The sequence below is a fragment of the Meles meles genome, chromosome 6, assembly GCF_922984935.1.
Source record: "Meles meles chromosome 6, mMelMel3.1 paternal haplotype, whole genome shotgun sequence".
Taxonomy (NCBI): domain Eukaryota; kingdom Metazoa; phylum Chordata; class Mammalia; order Carnivora; family Mustelidae; genus Meles; species Meles meles.
This window is the reverse complement of record NC_060071.1, coordinates 146,939,257-146,960,459: the sequence shown is the minus strand read 5'-3', so window position 1 is coordinate 146,960,459 and position 21,203 is coordinate 146,939,257. Positions and strand designations below refer to the sequence as shown.

The window sequence follows — 21,203 nt, the reverse complement described above, 5'->3', positions numbered from 1 at the left end:
CCAAGTTAACGAGAAAAGGGGCTTACTAACTTCCAAATCAAACTCTGGGAATCAGAAACAGCGGCCGCCTTGGCAGAGTCCTGGGAAGGGTCCAGGTGAGAGGCAGACAGGCTTGCGTCTGTAGGTCCCCTGCGGAGCAGTGGGGGCCTCCAGCTCAGCCCAGCAGGGCTCTCCAATCTGCAAAACCGGGGTAAGAAAGTGTTGAAGCCACTGTCCTAAACCAAGAGAGCAGTATGGAAGCCGGCGGGTCCCAGCCCGCTGACAGGCCATGGCTGCCAAGCAAGAGCAGGCGGCCGCAGTGGCAAGACCTCGCTTACACCACGTCTGGCCACGGCTCTTCGTTATCTGGACCTGGACAAGACTGAATTTTCTAAAATTAAAAAAAAAAAAAAAGAAAAGAAAAGAAAAAATTCTCAACTTGCAAACAAGGTGTGTACTAAAGTTCTGCCGCAAGTTGGCTTTCTGGGGCCCCACAAGTACCAGTGCTCAGGCTCCTGGCCAGTCCCCGGAGGCTGCCTGAGCCCAGGGGGCGGCCACTTAGCGCGCGCAGACAATGCGCCGCCCGGGCTGGGATGGAAGCCAGGGAACTAGCACGGTTGAGGAAAACCTGCCTTTTCTCCACCCAGAGGGTGACGGCTTGGATGTGTGCGGACCTGCGGCAGGACCTGCAGGCACCTTCCAAAGTGTGAGACAGGGGCTGGTAGGGTGTTGCACTGAAGTCCACGAACATCGGATTTAATACCCAGAACTAGGGTCAGTTCTCACCCCAAAGCTGTACAGAAGGAGGGGAGAAAAGAAGCCCGAGACTGGAGAGAACAACGCTTCAGAGTGAAAGAGAAAGGGTGTGCATGGGAATGGGGCCCGTGTCTGGGGCTGAAGTGGGCGCAGCCCTGAGAACAAGCTCGTTTGAAAGTGGGCCAGCAGCAGGGCGTCAGTGAAGGAATGAGTTAGGAGAAAAGCAGGTGTTTGAGGACGAGGGAAAAGCAGGGGAGTCAGCAGGGCGCCCACCTGCATCAGTGGGGGGGAGCGTGGGCAGCTGCTCTGGGCAAGAAGGTACTAGAGGGGCAGCACCCGGACCAATGTCAGCTCAGCCCTCACTGGGCTCCAGCTCCTCGGAGACTCCGTGTCTCCATGCAGGCAAAGCCCTGGGCCCCAAGGACAGACTACACGAGACCTGCCAGTACCATGAGGAGCTGCACGTGTGCCCACCGGCTGGGGGCTTACAACACCACGGGGGGTGTGCTTTCCTGGCCTCCACAGACACCTGAAGGATGCCTAACTGTGTCTCTCTGAGCTGTACTGCGGGGACACACAGTCATGATGCTCAAAAGCCAAAGAATGGAGAGGCCCAGGCACCTCCTTCCAAGACCCGGCGGGTGGCACTCCTCAGCCCAAAAGGAGTCCCATCCACGGCATCTTCTTTAAAGCCCCATGAGCTCCTGGTCCCCTTCATCAGAGTTCGAATTTGGATACTTCTCACCCTTCCTACGCCAAGCGTCCTCAGATCATCACGGCTAACAGCTCTCCCGCTGGAGCGGCGGCCGTCGGCAGCCAGAGAAGCCTCTTTCAGAAGGCCCGGCCGAGCGCCATCTCAGTGCGCCTTTCTCCTGGAGGCCCTGCATTATCTCCGCAGGAGGCAAGCCAGCCGCCGGCGGGGGTCGGGGGGAGCAAGCAGGCTCCCCTAAGCAAACGGTCCATCCCCAGCAGGGAAGCAGACGTGGCGGCCTCGGCCAGTCACACAGGCCAGAGGAGGCTGCAGTTCCGACACTGCTGGCTAAGGAGGCCTTGTGCAAGTCCCCGAATATTCCCAGCCTCGGGGTCTAGTAGGTCAGTGAAATGGGGATAAAAACACTGTCTTCAAAGGTTGGAGTAGAGACTAAACACATAATAAGCAAAGGGACTGGCATCTCTTTATTAATCTCAGCTTGATACAGGCTAAGCCAAGTGCTAGGAACCGGAGCCACACCACCCAGGGCCTGGCCCACAGTGCACGCTGCCTATGGGATATTCCCCTTTCTTGGAGTGCTTCTGTGATGGGGGCCCCAAACCTGATGACCAGAACACACCTCTTGGAAAACAAGAGCAATGGCCATGTCTGGGTCCAGTCCCTGCTGGCTGCTCATCTGCATGCCCCACAGCCTCCAAATGAAAGACACAGGGACCCCCCAGAGCAGGAGGAGCTAACCAGTGGCTGGGGGAGCCCAGGCTGCTAGCAGTGGGTATCTGAGTAAAGAAGGTCATGGACCTTCTCCAGCAGCGGGTGCCTGGAGGCTGGGCTGTGGGAGGTCTGCGTGCGGACCCTAAATGAAGGGCAGCTGCCGTGCACCACCAGGAGGAAGCTGCTAGCCTACCACGAGTAGTATCTTGTCATGGAGAAGCAAAACATGGAGGAGAAGCTGGGAGAGCCCTGGAAGGCCTGTTTTCTTCCCAGCCTGCCCCCCAGACCCACACAGGGGAGCAGGGGCCACACCAGTAAGCCGGCTGGGGGATCATCGGACTGGGGGCTTTTGAAGCCGAGCCACCGAAGCCCAGCAACCGGAGTCTCTGGACACTCAGCAGCAACAAGGTCATTCTGTCCCACCATCTGAGGGGTCTCGGGGGGCATGATGGAGGGCGGGGAGGAACATCCTTTGCTGCATGCCTACCTTGGGCCAGGCATTCTGTAAAGCAACCACAAACACCATCTCAGCTATTCCCCTCAACCAGCCCACCACCAGCCAAGGGCAGCGCTCCCCTCCCACAGAGGCAGAAACTAAGGGGAAGGACACATCTGCTCCGCCCTCCGTGCTCCTTCTATCCCACTGCACTGCCTCCGGCGTCAGGTACCTGGGACCAGGTGGCATTGCACGGTCGTCCAGGACAGGCTGGACACACATCAAGAGAGCTGACCAGACCAAAGGAAGAAGGACAGAGTGCCCCCTCCAGCCAGGACCCTGGGGGCTCCAGGGAGAATTTGTTGGCTCCTTTGCAGCCAACAAATGCAAAGTAAGAGGCCCTGCGTACCTCTGAGGCCTGAACAGCCAGGCTGGGGGCAATTGCCCAAGGGGCTGGAACCTGCAAGACACCAGCGCCAGCAGAACTGAACCGAGCAAGGTCTTTGGGGGATTCTGAGGCAACTGGCCCATTGGATGTGCAGGACAGCTGACTCATAAGGCAGGCGACATTCGGGTCCTGATGGAGTCGGCCAGGGTTCCCTGAGGCCACCTCAGCCTAATGCACTAGAGACGTTTTGTTAGGAAGATTACAGACTGAAGCGGGAGCACCAAAAATAATGAATCTGTGAGCGGATTTTATTTAGGTGTTGATTCATGGTTGTCTTATAAGCCAACAGCCCGTCAGAACTATAAATTAACGAGATAAAACATTGCTGGCCCTCCATATTTCAGGCAGGGTATTGACATTTTAGAATCCACAGATTTTTAACTGTATTGATTGAGGACACCAGGATAAATGGCCTTGGCGCCAAATTCCCATTAACGACAATGGGCACCGAGTGACTAATTCCCAAAGCACTGCGGTGAGAACGCCCTGCATTGCCTTCTCCTGGCAGGGAGTTCTAATTAGATTGAAATGAAAAAGCCAAATCACCAAGGGCGGAAAGAGGCAGATCAAGTAAAAAGGAAAATCAGACTCAGTGATGAGAAAGCACGAGATGAGTCAAACCAGGCGGAGAGCCACAGGGGCTGCCCAAGCCCACCGACCTCTGCTAAAGAAAACCCTTAGAACAACCTGGGGTGGGGTGCAGAGCTGAGGTGGGATGCAGAGCCGGGGGAGCCTACTCGCCCACCCTGGCAGGGCTCTCACTGCCCAGCACGCGCCAGCCTCCACTCACACACTGAGCAGCTGCTCCGAGCCAGCCCTGGCCAGATGATGGGAGACACGGAGACCCCAGGACGGGCCCCATTTCAAGGAGCACCCACACTAGTCAGGGAGACAGACACAGAAACCAGCAACCCTCTTGCAGGAGAGGCCCCATCTAGGGACCGGAGGGCTTCCCCAAGGGTAAGGTCCAAACCCCGAGACTCTTGGCCCCAAGGGACAGAAAATGTCCAATAAGCTCACCACTACAGTCCCCACCAGGTCCTGTCCACAGCAGGTACTCAGTAAGTACCTAGGAATGAACAGAACTGAGCTCTCAAAAGATGGACCGGGGAGGAGTGCTGTTCCTGGGAGACGGGTGGAGTGGAAAAGTCCTCCATCTTCGGCAAAGCCCTGAGGACAGAGGCCGTGCCTTCCCTATACCACCCAATACAGCGTACTGGACAAGTACGCTGGGCCCTGGGCACGGGGCCACACAAGCTTCTCTCCATTGAAGACCTGCCACCAACTGGACGAGGCATGCCTCCCCCTCCTTCTGCTCTCCACCCTGGGGTCACACCCACCCGGCCGGGACACTGGGGTGGACTGCCCAGAGTGCCATGATTCTCTGCTGCTCCGAACTCAGCAGTGGCCCCCTGCTGCCATCTGCTGTGGCAGTCCCTAACTTGTGAGGCAGGGAAACTCTCAACATCTAAAATTTCAGAACCACCCCCCACATGCACACACACTCACACACACCCACACACACAATGGCACTATCTGCCTAACATCTGTTGGTTGAGAAGATCCATTAGGACACAGAAGCACTAGGAATCCACTGATGTTATCAGATGAACTTGTATTTGATTAATCCAGCATCACCGCCCCCCCCCAGTATGTCAAAAGCATCACTCCTTTACTCTGTGGGTGGGCGGCGCAGGTCCCCATGGGTGCTCAGTGACCCTGGAGTAGGGAAAAGTGCCTGGAGAATGGCATTCGTCACAGGCCAGGAACTGCATGCGGCTCAAGCTCCTGTTCCTGCCCTTCCAGACTCACTGCCCCAGATCCCTGCACCCCACATTTCCATGCACACCACGAGGTTCATGTTCCTGGAGCAATTCTGTCCTCATTGTCCTGTCTGCTGACAACGTGCTTCGCTCTCCCTCAACCATACCCCCTTCACCTAGATTCTCTGTCCCCCCAGCTCCTGCCTCAGGGCAGGTTCCACTTCCTCCCGGAAGTTTCTCTCGATCTTCTAGGCCCAATGTTTTTGCACTTCTTATACCTCATTCCATCGCTGAGAATCCCCAGGGAACCTTCTGTGCCCCACAGCAAACAAGAGCTTCTGGGGTGGTGTCTCCAACGCTGAGCATGGCTTACTGGGCACACAGGCACCCCGGCGAGCCTGGCAGACCCGTGCGTGAAAAGAGAAGTCTGGTGGTGCCAGCCCTAAAGGGTGAGTGGGGCCTAACGAGACCGCGTATGGAAGGCTGGAGGGGAGCATTACCTGCTGTAGTCATTACCAACTAAGTGGCACCGAACCCCTGAGCCACAGCCCCCTCAGCAGCCCTGCGGGCTCATGGTAAGACCACAAACCACTGGGGAAACACTCCGTCCAGAAGAAAACCACCACACACTTGGCCCGGGAGAAAGGGCCGGGGATCCACAATTGCAGACATGGCTCCACACACCACTTGCCATGCACCACTGGGAGGCTCTGAGCCAGCTCCCGGCTGCTGTGGGCCTCGGGCTTCTCCCCTGGGCAATGGGGAAAGAACCACCGGCCGCAGGCTGTGAGGACTGACGCGTATAAAGCCTGCGGCACGGTACCGGCCACTGGCACAGACGTCCATCTCTTCGTCACCCCACTGAGGGCACATGGGGCTCCGTCGGAGGAGCTGTGAGGCCGCCCCTCAGCAGACCAGAGGAGCTGAGGGTGCTCGGGGTGGAAAACAAAGCCCCCAATTACCCCAGTCCATCCACTGCGCTCCTTCCCTGCCCCCCTCCAAGCTGCTGGGGAGGCACTGTGTGCACGGGCCCAGAACTGTCACCTCCTGCTCGCCAGGCCCTGGGAGACTGCCGGGCATGGGAGGCCGCTCTGAAGACTGAAGGGGACACCCCCGGGATGGGTGGGAACGCTGGCCTCCCCTCCCGACCCTGGCAGTAGTGTCCAGCAGTGAAGTGACCAGAAGCAGCCCAGGGAGGCAAAGGCAACGTGGGTGCTGAGACCAGCCAGCGTGAGTCCGGGACAGAGGTTTCAAGCCAGCCGGGCACCTCCTGGCTCCGTCCTCACCAGAAGAGCATGGACAGGACCCCACTCGGGGGCTGCGGCCGGACCAGGTACAGAGAGAGGGCCTGTTGCACAGGAGCACTCGGGAACGTCAAGTCCCTTCTGCTGACTTCTCTCTCCTTCTCGCCCTGCTTGTCAAGAGCCCCCTGAGGATTTACCCAGCACAAATCCATCTTGCCCAAATGCCTTTTCAGTGTAGGCATTAAAGCAGAACTCGTTTGCAGACTTTCCTTATGAGCTGGAATCATTCCTTACAGCCTTTCAACGATAATGAATTGACAGGAATTCTAAACTGATTTCAACCAAAGGACATTGTGATAAAGCTAAATCTATTTTGGTACAAATTACATGTCAGAAGTTGATTAAAAAGCCACCTCTTTATCCAGCCCCACAGCTTGGGGCTGAGACAACCTTGGGGCTCTGTCCTCTGGGCAGGCTGGCAGAGGCCCACCTCGAACCCTCCGTGGAGAGTCTTGGTTCCGGGCAAATGCCCTGGGAACATGCCAACAGTGGGCCTCTCCTGAGGGCTATCTCCTACCACCCTGAAGCCATACGCAGCTTGTGGCTGCTGACCCCCCGAGAGAAGCTTCCCAGAGAGGAAGGGGGGGCCTCAGGGTAACAGTGCAACGAAACACACCTGTTTCAAGGTCGGTGAGATGCAGGGCGAAGTCAAAGCCACCACTGAGGATGCGCTGGCCACAGGGAGACCAGCGGGCAGCCCGCACCGCCTCGCTGTGCAGGGAGTAGGTCTGCAGGCAGCGGCCGGAGTCCACAGCGTTCCACACCTACGAGGTAAACACAGTAACAGATGTCAGAACGGGCCCTGAGCTCTGGGGCTAAGGGCGGCCCCTCTACAGGAGGAGAGGGTCTCATAGCGGAACCAGATTCCTACTCTTTTACCATCAAAACAATACCTAGCTGTTGAGACTTTTCCTTGCTAAAGTGTATAAAGGCTTGGGGCTGGCGAGGTGAAGGGGAGCTTTTCCCAAAACCTCTCCTGGCCTTACGGGAGCCCACCAGAAAACAGCATGTCCGAGTTCTGCCACTCAGCCACCCAGCCCTTCCCATCCACTTTGCAGCTGCTCCAAACCTCATGCTCTGCTCACCTGCTTGTAGCCCAGTCTCACCCGCACCTCTGACATCTGTCCTCTGAGACGGGGCTCTGTGAGTCCTGGAGGGGACACTGCACCAGTCAAGCTATAGCCTCATGGGTCCCACCTTAAGAGTAAGAGCCAAAACACAGCCCTGCCCCCCTGTGCTTACATGGGGGCAAAGAGCCAGTATCTGCCCAAAGGACCAGCTCTTCTTTTCCTAGGGGGAAGGTGTGGTCGGTCCCTCATTCCCACCCTGGCTTTCCATGGTGATGAGGCCCATGGCAAAAAGCCCCATGTAGGCACGTGTACCCGAATGTTTATAGCAGCAATGTCTACAATAGCCAGACTATGGAAAGAACCTAGATGTCCATCCACAGATGAATGGATCAAGAAGATGTGGTATATATACACAATGGAATACTATGCAGCCATCAAAAGAAATGAAATCTTGCCATTTGCGACGACGTGGATGGAACTAGAGCGTATCATGCTTAGTGAAATAAGTCAATCGGAGAAAGACAACTATCATATGATCTCCCTGATATGAGGACATGGAGAAGCAACATGGGGGGGGTAGGGGGATAGGAGAAGAAACAAGATGGGATTGGGAGGGAGACAAACCATAAATGACTCTTAATCTCACAAAACAAACTGGGGGTTGCTGGGGGGAGGTGGGATTGGGAGAGGGGGAGCGGGCTATGGACATTGGGGAGGGGAGGCGAACCATAAGAGACTATGGACTCTGAAAAACAACCTGAGGGTTTTGAAGGGTCAGGGGTGGGAGGTTGGGGTAACCTGAGGGTTTTGAAGGGTCAGGGGTGGGAGGTTGGGGGAACAGGTGGTGGGTAATGGGGAGGGCACGTTTTGCATGGAGCACTGGGTGTTGTGCAAAAAGAATGAATACTGTTACGCTGAAAAAATAAATAAAATGGAAAAAAAAAAAAGAACAGGAAAAAAAAAAAAGCCCCATGTAGAGTCAATGACTTCTGAGATACATTCTGAAGCCCTTAAGTACAGAACCACACGTTCCAAGAGCCAGGGCCACTGCACGCATGAGCGAGCCCTTCACCAGCTCTCCCGGGAACCGCAGGGAAAAGCTGGTTAGCATGGAGCCTGACGGGGCTGGCTCTGGGCCTGGCATGCACACTCAGCAGGGCTAGTCTCGCACCCTCGCTACCACTACAGGAAGCAGGGTCTGCTCCCACCCACCATCTGAGCTGGCTCAGAGGATCGAGCGTGAGAAGCAGGAGGAGCACTGCAGCCTAAACACGGGCATCCGAGCCAAGCGCCTGCCGTGCGATGCTTCTGCTTGCAGGTTAAGTGACCCGGTCAAGCAGCTTGGCCTGCCTGGGCCTCACTCTCCTCCTCCACAAAGTGGGGATAAGAAGAGCCTCATCCCAAGGACTGTGGTGAGGAATGAGTGGGGCTCATGGGCGTGCTCCTTGAGGCTTGCCATACACACAGTTCTTTTTTATTATTATTATTATTATTATTAATTACTTTTATTACTATATAATGTATTCTTTGTCCCAGGGGTACAGGTCCGTGAATCGTACCCGCAGTTCTTCACAGCAGTGCTCTCTGACCCTCTCTCAGTTACATCAGGGAACCCAAGCTCCATGTCCTTCATTTTCCTAATAACCCAAAATGTAACACCCACAGACCCAATCCAGAGACAGACTTCCCTTTCAAGATGGCAAAATTCATCCTGCTGTATCTTGAAAGTCCTCAAAATGCAAAGGACTAGAGTCAGAAAGCATGTTTCCTGGGCGTACGTAAGTGTCTGAGCTTAAGAAAACAAGAGGCCAACGGCAGCCATGGAAGAATGCAACGGAGCTCAGATCTTCTTGTCTTCTGAGCGCTAAGAGCTGCGGTCTCAAATGACAAATCAAGAAAGAGCAGCATTTACATCTGAAATACGGACAGAGCGGTGCCTGGCTAGCTCAGTAGGTAGACCAGCAACTCATCTCAGCGTGAGTTTCAGCCCCACATTGGGTGTGGAGCCTACTTAAAAAAAAAAAAAAAGTTAGACATATGGACAGAAATAATGGAAGGCCAGAAGCCTTCGAAGTGGAGTGGGAGTTCGTGGTAGAGGAGCAGAGTGCAGTTTTTTTCAAAACTATGTACAAGTATGACTCTTTAATAAAAAAAAAAATAGAGCAAAATTAATGAGTTACACCTACAGGGTTAACGCGGCTAAACAATAAAAAGCAATATTGATTACAATAAGACGAGCCGCATATACGCAAGATACCATCTAAGTTATAAAAGCACAGGAAACACTGCTTCTATAAAGAAGAAGAAGAAGAAGAAGAAGAAGGAAGGAAGGAAGGAAGGAAGGAAGGAAGGAAGGAAGGAAGAAAGAAAGAAGCAAATGTTGGGGAGAACGTGGAGAAACGAGAAGCCCTGCGCACTGTTGAGGGAATATGAAATGGTGCAGCCTATGTGAACAACAGTGACAGTTTCTTAAAAAATTATACACGGGGCGGGGGGCGCCTGGGTGGCTCAGTGGGTTAAAGCCTCTGCCTTCGGCTCAGGTCATGATCCCGGGGTCCTGGAATCGAGTCCTGCATCATCCTCGTCATCCTCGGGCTCCTACTCAGCCGGAAGCCTGCTTCTCCCTCTCCCTCTGCCCCTCCCCACCACTTGTGCTCTCTCTCGTGCACGCTCTCAAATAAATAAAATCTTTAAAAAAATTATGCACAGAGTCACGACAGGATCCAGCAATTCCACTTGTGTGTGTATATACGCAACAAACTGAAAGCGGGTCTCAAAGAGATACCGCACACCAAAGTTCACAGCAGAATTATTCACGGGAGCCAAAAGTTGGAAGCAACCTCAGTGTCCCTCGACAGATGAATGGATCAGCCACACATGGTCCATTCATATACTATTCATATACCGTTCATATACTGTCCATATACCATTCATATACTATTCATAGGTATATAGTTCATATACTATTCATATACAGTTCATATACTATTTATATACTATTCATATACCGTTCATATACCATTCATATACTATTCATATACCATTCATAACCGTTCATATACTATTCAGCCTTAAAAAGGAGGGAGGTTCTGTCACGTGCCCGAACATGGATGGACCTTGAAGACACTGTGCTGAGTGACATCAGCCAGACACAGAAGGGCAAATACCACTATCATCCCACTTACACAAGGTTCCAAGAATAATCAAAATCATAGCTATAGAAAGGGAATGGGTGGGGGGGACAGGGGCTGGGGGAGGAGAGATTGGGGAGTCAGTGTTTACTGGGGACAGAGTTTTAGTTTTGTGAGACAAAAAGAATTCTAGAGATGGATGGTGATAACGGCTGCGCAGCGAAGTCCATGTGTTAAATACCACTGAGCTGTGCACTTGAACACGGTTGAAACAGAGAATCCTGTGCTGTATGCATTTTGCCACAGTCTTAAAAACACACACGACGCAAGATTCTGTGATGTTCCTTTGTACATTGGCAGTAAGACTGTAACAACACATATGAAGATGACAGTCACTCCAGGGAGCCGTGGCGGAGGCATGGGGCTGAGAGAAGGGCACTGCGAACTACGCTGTATTTCTGAGAAAGAGAGAGACAGAGACAGAGAATGACTGCTCTGAAGCACATATTCCCAAAGGTTTCCATCTATTAAACTATTCATTTTGGGGGCCCCTGGGTAGCTCAGTCAGTTAAGCATCTAACTCTTGATTTCGGCACAGTTCATGATCTCAGGGTTGTGAGATCGAGCCCCGTGGTGGGCTCTGTGCTGGGCATTGAGCCTACTTAAGACTCTCTCTCCCCCTGCCCCTCCCCAACTCTAAATACATTCATGCATACATACGTATTAAAAAAAACTCATTTTTTCATTCATTCAACAAACATTTCCCAAGTACTTGCATCAGCCAGGCATGGTTCAGCAGGAAACAGGTAAGACAAAATCCCTGCCTTCAACGAGACAGACGCTAAACAAGTTAAACCAGCAGAATCTATGTAGCATACAGGCAGTGGTGAAGACCGAGGACGTAAGTGAGCAGGAAAGGAGCTCTCATGTCAGAAGGAGCTCAATGGTGGCCAGGAAGGGCCTCTCAGAGAAGGTGGCTGTGAAGAAAGATCTGCAGGGGTGAGGAAAGGAGCTATACAGAAACTGGGGAAGAACCCTACAGGCAGAAACAGGGCCCCTTTGGCTGCTCTGCCAGGAGGGGTGAGCAGAGCAAGGGAGACACAGGCAGCCAGTCTGGAGCTTCTGCAAGAATCCGGGGGAGAGAGGAGCACGGTTGGACCAGCTGGAGGCAGTGCAAAAGCAGCCTCGCTTGGAAGGTAGAACCAACAAAATAAGGAGGAGAAAGTTAAGAAAGGAGGAGGAGGAGGAGGAGGAAGAAGAGAAGAGGAGGAAAAAGCACCAAGGCCCAAAGCAGCAAACTGGTGAGTCTGAATTCTTGGTCAGGGGGCCTTCCGAATCAGCCGTGGAGACGCGGTTAAGGAAATCCATCAATCTGTAAAAGGTCCGATAACTCCCCTCTACAGTGAAAAATGCGTACTTGGCTCTCCTGGTTGATGTATACACAAGGATAGCAACAGAATCAATGCAGACCAGTCAGCCACTTCTCAAAGCTACCCAGGGTGGAGGAGAGAAGAATCTCTGCTAATCGCTCTCCCTAATTGAATTTAATGTTCACTGTCAGGTTTTAAAGATTAATTCCCAAACACTGTGGCAGCCTGAAGTGTGTACCTTTTTTCAATTAAGTAATTAGAGATCCCAATCTGCCTCCATGGGATTAAGGAGTTAAATCTTCTGTCAAATGTTCTAAGATGACTTGATGCATTAACTGGAAAGAGACATTTTATGTCCAACAGAAGTCAGATTCGGGAAGAACAGGTCAAGTAAAATGTGCATTTGCCTGCCTATCCTGTATTTACTGTGGTTCCCATGTCCTGGTTACCGATACACGGCCCCACCAGGAGTTCCCCACAGTCTCTTAAGACCTGTTTCTTTTTTTTTTTTTTTTTTAAGATCTTATTTATTTATTTGACAGAGAGAGATCACACGTAGACAGAGAGGCAGGCAGAGAGAGAGAGAGGGAAGCAGGCTCGCTGCTGAGCAGAGAGCCCAATGCGGGACTCGATCCCAGGACCCTGAGATCATGACCTGAGCCGAAGGCAGCGGCTTAACCCACTGAGCCACCCAGGCGCCGCTTAAGACCTGTTTCTTCAGCAATGTTCTTCCTGCCTACCTGTCTTTTGTTTTTGATTACAAAACAAATACAATCTCCTTGTAAAATATTCAAATTATATGATGTGCAAACAACAACAAAAACCAATATCCCATAGGAATTGACTACAAGATTGTGGTTTCTCTGATTATATTAGAAGTCTGCTCTAGAGGTGGGTGGGGACACAGAAACACAAAGAAGAAAGTAAGAATCATCCATAATTCTACCACCCAGACATAATGACTATCAAACTTCTGGGTGAGATTTGCCTCCCATTTGGCCCCATTCTGATAGCTCCTTGCAGACCTTCCTAGTTCAGCCGCACCTCCTAGCCTCTTCTTCACCCCTTGACATGCCCTGCTGCCCCAGGATATCATTCTAGAGACTATGATCAGACTCACTAGCTCAGCAAGCCTGTGCAACCAGTGTCCAAACCTTCACCAAGTCATCTGCCTGCAAAAGCTTTCAGATTCCTTTACAGTGGGTGTGTCAAGGGCTAGAATCACACTGAATCTACAGACCAATGTGGGAAGGTGTCTTAACAATACGGAGTCTTCCGGTGCATGAAGAGGTCCTATCTCTCCTTGTTTTCTGGTCTTCCTTAATTTCTCTAAGCAATGGTTTGTAGTTTTTGAATGAAAAAATCCTGCACTTCTTTTGTCGAACTTGTCCCTAATTACTTCATGTTTTTGATGATATTGTAAATGGCATTTTTTGATTTTTAATTTTAGGTTCCTCATTTCCAATACACAGAAGTACAATTAATTTTTGCATATTGATCTTGAATTCTGCAATCTTTCTAAACCAACTTTTCAATTCTAGAAGTTTTTTTATTTTTGTAGATTCAGTAGAATTTTCTACATAGACAATTAGGCTGTCTGCAAATAAGAGACAGTTTTACTTCCTCCTTTCTAATATGAATATTTTTGTTTCTTTTTCTTGCCTTACTGCACTGGCTACAATCTCCAATACAATGCTGAATAGACATGGTAAGAGAGGACACCTGTGGCTTTGCTCTTGATCTGATGGGGAAAGCAGTCAGTCCTTTACATAGTTAAGTATAATGTGAAAGCTAATGTTTTTATAAATGCCTCAGTTTGAGAAAATTCTCTTCTATTTCTAGTTTGCACAAAGTTTTTATCAGATATGAATACCGTATATTGTCAAATGCTCCTTCTGTATCTCTTCACATGATCATTTGGCTCTTCTTTTATACGTCATTAATATGCTGAGATGCATTGATTATTTCCAAATATTAAGCGAACCTTGCATTCCTGAGACAGATCTTGGTCATGGTATTATAAACATGGTATTATAAACACACAGAAATAAGTATGTATGTACACACACACACACACACACACACACCTATAGGTAGATTTATCTGCTAAAATTTTACTTAAAAATTCTGTAACTATGTTCATGAAAGATATTGATCATTTTCTTCTCTTACAATGTCTTTTTCTTGTTAAGTATAAGGTAATGATGGCCTCACAGAATGAGCTATAAAAAGTTTCCTTCCCTCTGATTTTCTGAAACAGTTTGAATAGAATTGTGTAGTAGTCTCCTAGGGCTACCATAAGAAAGTACCATAAATTGAGCAGCTTAAACAACAGAAATTTATTATATCTCATGATTAAGGAAACTAAAAGTCAGAAATCAAGGTGTTAGCAGGGTTGCCCTTTGAGGGCTGTGAGGGAAGAATCTGTTCCAGACCTTTCCTTTTGATTTGTACATGGCTGTCTTCACACTCACATGGTGTTCTCTGTATGCCTATCTGTCTTCAAATCTCCCCTTTTTATTAGGACACCAGTTATACTGGATTAGGGCCCATCCTAATGACCACATTTTAACTTCATTATCTCTGTAAAGACCCTATCTCCAAATAAGACATTCTGAGGCACTGGGGGTTAGGACGTCAAAATATAAATTTTAAGAGAAACACAACTCAACCCATAACAAACTGGTATTCTCTTAAATGTTTGGTAAGATTCACTACTGAAGTCATTTGGGCCTGGAGTTTTCTTTGTGGGAAGGTTTTTAACTACAAATTCAATTTCTTTAATAGAATGGGGCTTTGAGGGTTATCAGTTTCTTCAGGAGTAAGCTTTTCCTGTTTGGATCTTTCAAGGGATTTATCCATGTCATCTAAGTTGTAGAATTCACTGGCATAAAGTTGATCAAAACATTACCATAGTAACCTTTTAATATCTTCGGAATCTGTAATTAAGTCACTTCTCATATTATGTTAGTATGTGTCTTTTCTATTTTATTTCTGATCAGTGCCTGAAGATTTATCAGTTTCAATGATCTCAAAGAATCAGCTTTTGGTTTTACTGATTTTTCTATGTTTATCCATTTTCTATTTCAATTATTTCTGCTCTTACCTTCACCTCCTTTCTTTTGCTTACATTGGGTTGAATTTGCTCTTTTTTTTCCCTCATGTCTTAAAGTGGAAGCTGAGATTATGGATTTGAAATTTTCTTTTTTTAATTAATATAGGCATTTATTAATATAGGCAATTTTCATTAATATCAATTGCCAGCTGAGAAGTATTCTAACTACATTCCACAAATTTTCATATGTTGTACTGTCATTTGCATTTAGTTCAAAATATTTTCTAATATCCCTAACAGTGTCTTCCTTGACCCAGGGATTATTTAGAAGTGTTTTTAGTTTCCAAATATTCGGGAATTTTCCAGATATCTGTAATTGACTTTTTATTTAATTCCATGATCATGAGAGAATATACTCTGAATGACTTCAATCCTTTCAAATTTACTGAGACTTGTTTACTTGACAGAGACCTAGAATTTGGTCTATCCTGGTAGACATTCCATGTACACATCAAAAGAATGCACATCCTGCTGTTGTTACATAGAGTGTTTTATAAATGTCAATTAGGCCAAATTGGGTGATAGTGTTATTCAAATATTTTATATCTTTACTGATTTTCTGTCTACTTGATCTATTGATAATCAAGAAAAGGGTGTTGAAACCTACAACTATAATTGTGGATTTGACTGTTTCTTCACCCAGTTCTATCAGTTCTGCTTAGGTGTATAAATATTTATGCACTTAATTGCATGTCCTTTGATGAACTGACCCCTTTATCATTATAACTCTATTCCTGCTAATATTCTTTGCTCTGAAATCTATTGCCCGATATTAATATGACCACTCTTTTTAAAATTAGTATTAGTGTGGTATATCTTATCCTACCCTTTCACATTTTACTTCTTGCATCTTAATATTTAAAGTGGGTTTCTTGTAGGCATTGCATAATTACCTCTTTATACAATCTAACAATCTTCACCTTTTTATTTTTTTATTTTTTTTTATTAACATATGATGTATTATTAGCCCCAGGGGTACAGGTCTGTGAATCACCAGGTTTACACACTTCACAGCACTCACCATAGCACATACCTTCCCCCAATGTCCATAACCCCACCTCCCTCTCCCTATCCCCCTCCCCCCAACAACCCTGTTTTGTTTTGTGAGATTAAGAGTCTCTTATGGTTTGTCTCCCTCCCAATCCCATCGTTTCATTTATTCTTTTCCTACCCCCAAACCCCCCACGTTGCCTCTCAACTTCCTCAAATCAGGGATTTCATATGAAAATTGTCTTTCTCTGATTGACTTATTTCGCTAAACATAATACCCTCTAGTTCCATCCACGTCATCGCAGATCTTCGTCTTTTTTAAAAATGGGTATTTAGACTGGGGTGCCTGGGTTGGTTTAAGTTGGTTAAGTATCCAACTCTTGATTTTGGCTCAGGTCATGATCTCAGGGTCATGAGACCAGGCCCCAAGTCAGGCTCCGTGCTGGGTGTGGAGCTTGCTTGGGATTCTCTCTCTCTCTCTGCCCCTCCCCTTGACCCCACTCATTCATACTCTCTGTATACATACATACATACATACATACATACATAGGTACTTAAATAATTTCTTCTATTACTAATAGAGTTTGGGCTTAAATTTGCTATTTGTTTTCTTGTTTTTAAGATGTTATTTATTTATTTATTTGAGAGAAAGAGAGTAGGAGTCAGGAAGGAGCAGAGGGAGGATAAGCAGGCTCTACACTGAGCATAGAGCCTCATAGGGGGCTAGATCCCATGAACCTGAGATCATGACCTGAGCCAAAATCAAGAGAGGGGCACTTAACCAACTGAGCCACCCAGGCACCCTATGCTATTTGTTTTCCATTCATCTCATCTATCCTTTTTCCTCTTTCTCTTTTTTGCTTTCTTTTGAATCGAGCATTTTTTGTTTCATTTTATCTCCCATTGTTAGATTATTAACCATGAATCTTTGTTTTATTACTAGATGCTTTAATGTTTAGAGCATACATCTGTAACTTATCACAGTCTACCTTCAAGTAATATTAGTGCTCGTTTTATAAGAACCATAATAATAATACATACCATTTCCCTACATCTCAGCCTGTACGCATTATCATACGTTTTACACAAACCCCATAAAAGATGGTTATTGTTGGGGCGCCTGGATAGCTCAGTGGGTTAAAGCCTCTGCCTTTGGCTCAGGTCATGATCTCAGGGTCCTGGCACCGAGCCCCACATCGGGCTCTCTGCTCAACAGGAAGCCTGCTTCTTCCTCTCTCTCTGCCTGCATCTCTGCTTACTTGTGATCTTTGTCTGTCAAATAAATAAATAAAATCTTTAAAAAAATGGTTATTGTTTTTACTTTAAATTATCATCATTTAAAGTGATTTTTAAATAAGAACAAAAATTACTTACATTTACCCACAAATTTACCACTTCTGGTGCTCAGCATTCCCCTGTGTAAATGTAGATTTCTATCTGGCAACATTTTCCTTCTGCTTTGAGAAATTTATTTAACATTTCCCATAGTGCAAATCTGCTGCGGATGAATTACTTCAGCTTATAAATATCTAAAAAACCATTTTGCCTTTCTTTTAAACACATATTCTGCTGGGTATTAAATTTTAGGCTGACAGTGGTTTGGTTTGGTCTTTTTCCTTTTAGTACTTTAAAGTAGCTTGTTCCACTGGCTTCTGGCATTATTTCCAGTAAGAAGTCTGCTGTCATCCTTATCTTCATACCTCAATATGTAACTTGCCTTTTTCTCCCCATCTGTCTGTTTTCAAAATGTTTTTCTTTATCATTGGTTATAAGAAATTCCATTAAGTACTTTGGTGAACTTTTTTCTTCATGTTTCTTGTGCTTAGGGTTCACTGAGGTTCTTGGTTCTGTTCTTGGTTTCTAATTTTCATCAAATTTGGGGAACTTTCAGCTGTTATTCCTTTGAATATTTTTTCTGCTCTACCTTTGAGGACTTCAATTTCATGATTATCAGGTGAGCTTAAAATTACTGATACTCTGTTCACTTTTTTTCCTCAAGCTTTTTACTCTAAAATATATTTATTCTAAATGTAGTCATTATTCTGTCTTCAAATTGGCTAATGTTTTATTGTCTCTGATTTACTGTTAGTCCTATCTAGAGCATTTTTCATCTGAGATTTTTTTTTTCAGTTCTAGAGTTCAATTTGGATCTTTGTTCTATCTTCTTTGTCTCTCCTTAACATGCTCATGCTTTTCTCTACTTTTTTCCATATATGGAGCATATTTATAATAGTTGGCTTAATATTCTTAGTGACTAATTGCACCATCTGTGTCATTTGTGGGTCTGCTTCTATTGATTTTTCTTCTAATCATAGTTTCGATTTTTCTACTTCTTTGCATGCTTTGTAATCCGTGTTTGGATGCCAGACACCATGAATTTTACTTTAGTGGATGTTTGATATTTATGTATTCCTGCGGTTTGCTCTGGGACACAGTGAAATTACTTGGAAACAGTTCACTCCTTGCCAGAATAGTTTCGAAGCTCTGACAGGAGGGACTAGAGCACCATTTAGTCTAGGGCTATTTTACCCTGCTACCAAGGGAACACTCTGATGAGTTATGAGGACTTCCCACTTTGGCTTGTGGCACTGTGAACTATTCTTGGCCTTGTGAGCTCTGGAGATTGTTCATCCTGTTTTTTTTTTTTTTTTTTTTCATCCTGTTATTTTTGAGGGTTCTTCTCCTACTTCAAGAACATCCTCACGCACATGCTGACCAAATACTCCACTGATGACTCTGAAGGAGCCTCCTACAGATCTCTGGAGCTTTTTCTTGGTGCAGATCTCTAATCTCCATTTCTCTGTCCTGAGAATTCAGGGGGCCATGACTTCCTGGACTCCTCAGGTCAGAATGACCACTGGGACCCATCTGGGTTTCTCCTTTCTGTGCTGCAGTCTGGAAATTCTCACCAGGCTGTCAGCTGAAGCAGTCATAGGGCCCATATCATTGTGCTTCCCCCTCTCTCAGGCATCATTGTCTACACTGCCTAGTGTTTCATGTCTGAAAAAACACCGCTTCTTACATTTTGTCTGATTTTTTTACATCGTTTAAGATGGAGCATAAACCTGGTCCCTATTACTCCATCTTAGCTGAATGTGTAAGTCCCCATTAGTTATTTAGAAGTGTGTGGTTTAACTGCAAATGTTTATGGTTTTTTTTATTGTCCAATAGCTCACTACTTATTACTAATTTAATTCCACTATAAAGAGAGAGTAGACTTTCTGTTATTTCAATCTTTTTAAATGACCTTCAATCTTTCATTTATGACCTATCTTAGTAAAGTACTATTTGAATTTGAAAAGCAGGGATGCCTGGGTGCCTCAGTGGGTTAGGCATCTGCCTTTGGCAAAGGTCATGATCCCAGGGTTCTGGGATCAAGTCCCACATCAGGATCCCTGCTCCTTGGGGAGCCTGCTTTTCCCTCTCCCTCTGCCTGCTACTCCCCCTGCTTGTGCTCTCTCTCTGTCAAATTAAAATAAATATTTTTTTAAAAAGGAACTGTATCCTGTACTTGTTATGTTTAGTGTTCTATAAATGTCAATTAAGTGAAAGTAGTTTGTCTTCCATCTTTATTGATCTGTCTAGTTGTTCAACCAACTACTTAGAGAGGAGTGTTAAAATCTCCATGTACAGGGGCGCCTGGGTGGCTCAGTGGATTAAGCCGCTGCCTTCGGCTCGGGTCATGATCTCGGGGTCCTGGGATCGAGCCCCGCATCGGGCTCTCTGCTCCGCAGGGAGCCTGCTTCCTCCTCTCTCTCTGCCTGCCTCTCTCCCTACTTGTGATCTCTCTCTCTCTCTCTGTCAAATAAATAAATAAATAAAATCTTAAAAAAAAAAATCTCCATGTACAAGTATGAATCTTTTTATTCTCCCTTTAATTCTATGAAAAACTTCTCATGTATTTTGAGGCTCTATTATTCAGTGCATACATTATTGTTATGTCTTCCTGATGAGTTCCTGATTCTTGAATCACTATGAAATGTCTTCTCTCTTATCTCTAGTAATGTCCTTTGTCTTGAAGTCTATTTTACTAGTTAGTATTAACAATACTTCCAGTTTTCTTAAGCTATTGGATACTATTTGGATTGTATTTCTTTATTCCATCTACTTACTTTTAGCCTATTTCTTTTTTACTTTAAGTACACCTCTTTTTGACAGCATGTAATTTAGTCTTACTTTTGTATCCCTTCTGATAATCTCTTTCAATAGTAGTATTTAATCCATTTACGTTTAATGTGATTGTTGATCTGATCAGATGTACATCTATCATTTTGATATCTATTTTCTGTTTTTACCTCTGTTTTATTCCTCTCTTTTTCCTTTACTGCCTTCTTTTGAAATAACTATTTTTACAATTCCATTTTACTTATTGGCTTGTTAGCTGTTCCTCACTGTTTTGGGGGGGGGTGTTTTCTTTGTTTTGTTTTGTTTTTACTGGTTGCTCTAGGTCTTATAATATGCATTCTTAATATTTCAAAGTCTTTTTACAGTTAAAATTGTACCAGTTTACAGAAAATATAAGAAGCTTGAAACCATGTCTTTTATCCAAGCCCATTATTTATAGTTGTCACATGTATCAATCACATCTACATGTTATAAACACCACAAGTAATAAGATCATTTTTGCTTTAGTCATATATATTTTTTTAATTTAAGAAGAAAAAAATAGTCTTCTATATTTTCCCACATATTTACCATTTCCAGCCTCTTGAGTCCTTCCTGAAGATCTGAGTTTCCATCTGGTATCATATTCCTTTATCCTAAAGACCTTCCTTTAACATTTTTGTAGTGCCTGTCTGCTGTCAATGAATTCTCACTTAGTTGTCATTTATCTGAAAATGTCTTTAATTCACCTTCATTCTTAAGAGGATAAAGAATCATGAGTTGATGTGTTTTGTTTTGTTTTTTTTTTATCAGCACTTTAAAGACACCATTCCACTGCTTCCAGACTCCATGGATTCTGATGAGAAGTCAGTGATTTTCATATTATTAGTCTCCTCCACGTGATAACTAATTTTTCTCCGGCTACTTTAAAAAGATGTTTGACTATGATATGCCATGGCGTGATTCTCTTTATATTTGTCCTGCTAGGGATTTGCAAAGTTTTTTTTTTTTCTTTTGAATCTGCAAATATACATATTTCATCAAATTTGGGGAGTTTTCTGGCATTAATTCTTCAAATAGTTTTTCTTCCTCATTCTCTCATCTCCTTCTGGAACTCAATTATATACACAGTATTACAATATATATGTTATAGAACTATCTTTGGCTATTGTCCAGAGGTCTCTGAGTATCTGGTTTTTTCCCCCTAGTCTTTTTCTCTGTTTTCAGGTTGAATAATATCTATTTGTTCTATCTCCAAGTTCACTGGCTCTTTCTTCTGCTATCTCTATTTTGCAATGGAGTCCAAATGATGGA

The 21,203-nt window shown here is 46.1% G+C and overlaps 1 protein-coding gene across 6 annotated transcripts in view; it reads right to left on the bottom strand.

Moving 5' to 3' along the window:
- The window catches only part of WDR25 (WD repeat domain 25), a 141,745-nt gene that overhangs the window by 47,488 nt on the left and 73,054 nt on the right, over window positions 1-21,203 (bottom strand). For all 6 annotated transcript variants that reach the window (XM_046007025.1, XM_046007022.1, XM_046007023.1 and 3 more), the window contains one exon: window positions 6,726-6,873. In XM_046007025.1, the coding sequence (XP_045862981.1) occupies window positions 6,726-6,873 (148 nt within the window). The remainder of the gene's footprint in view (window positions 1-6,725; window positions 6,874-21,203) is intronic.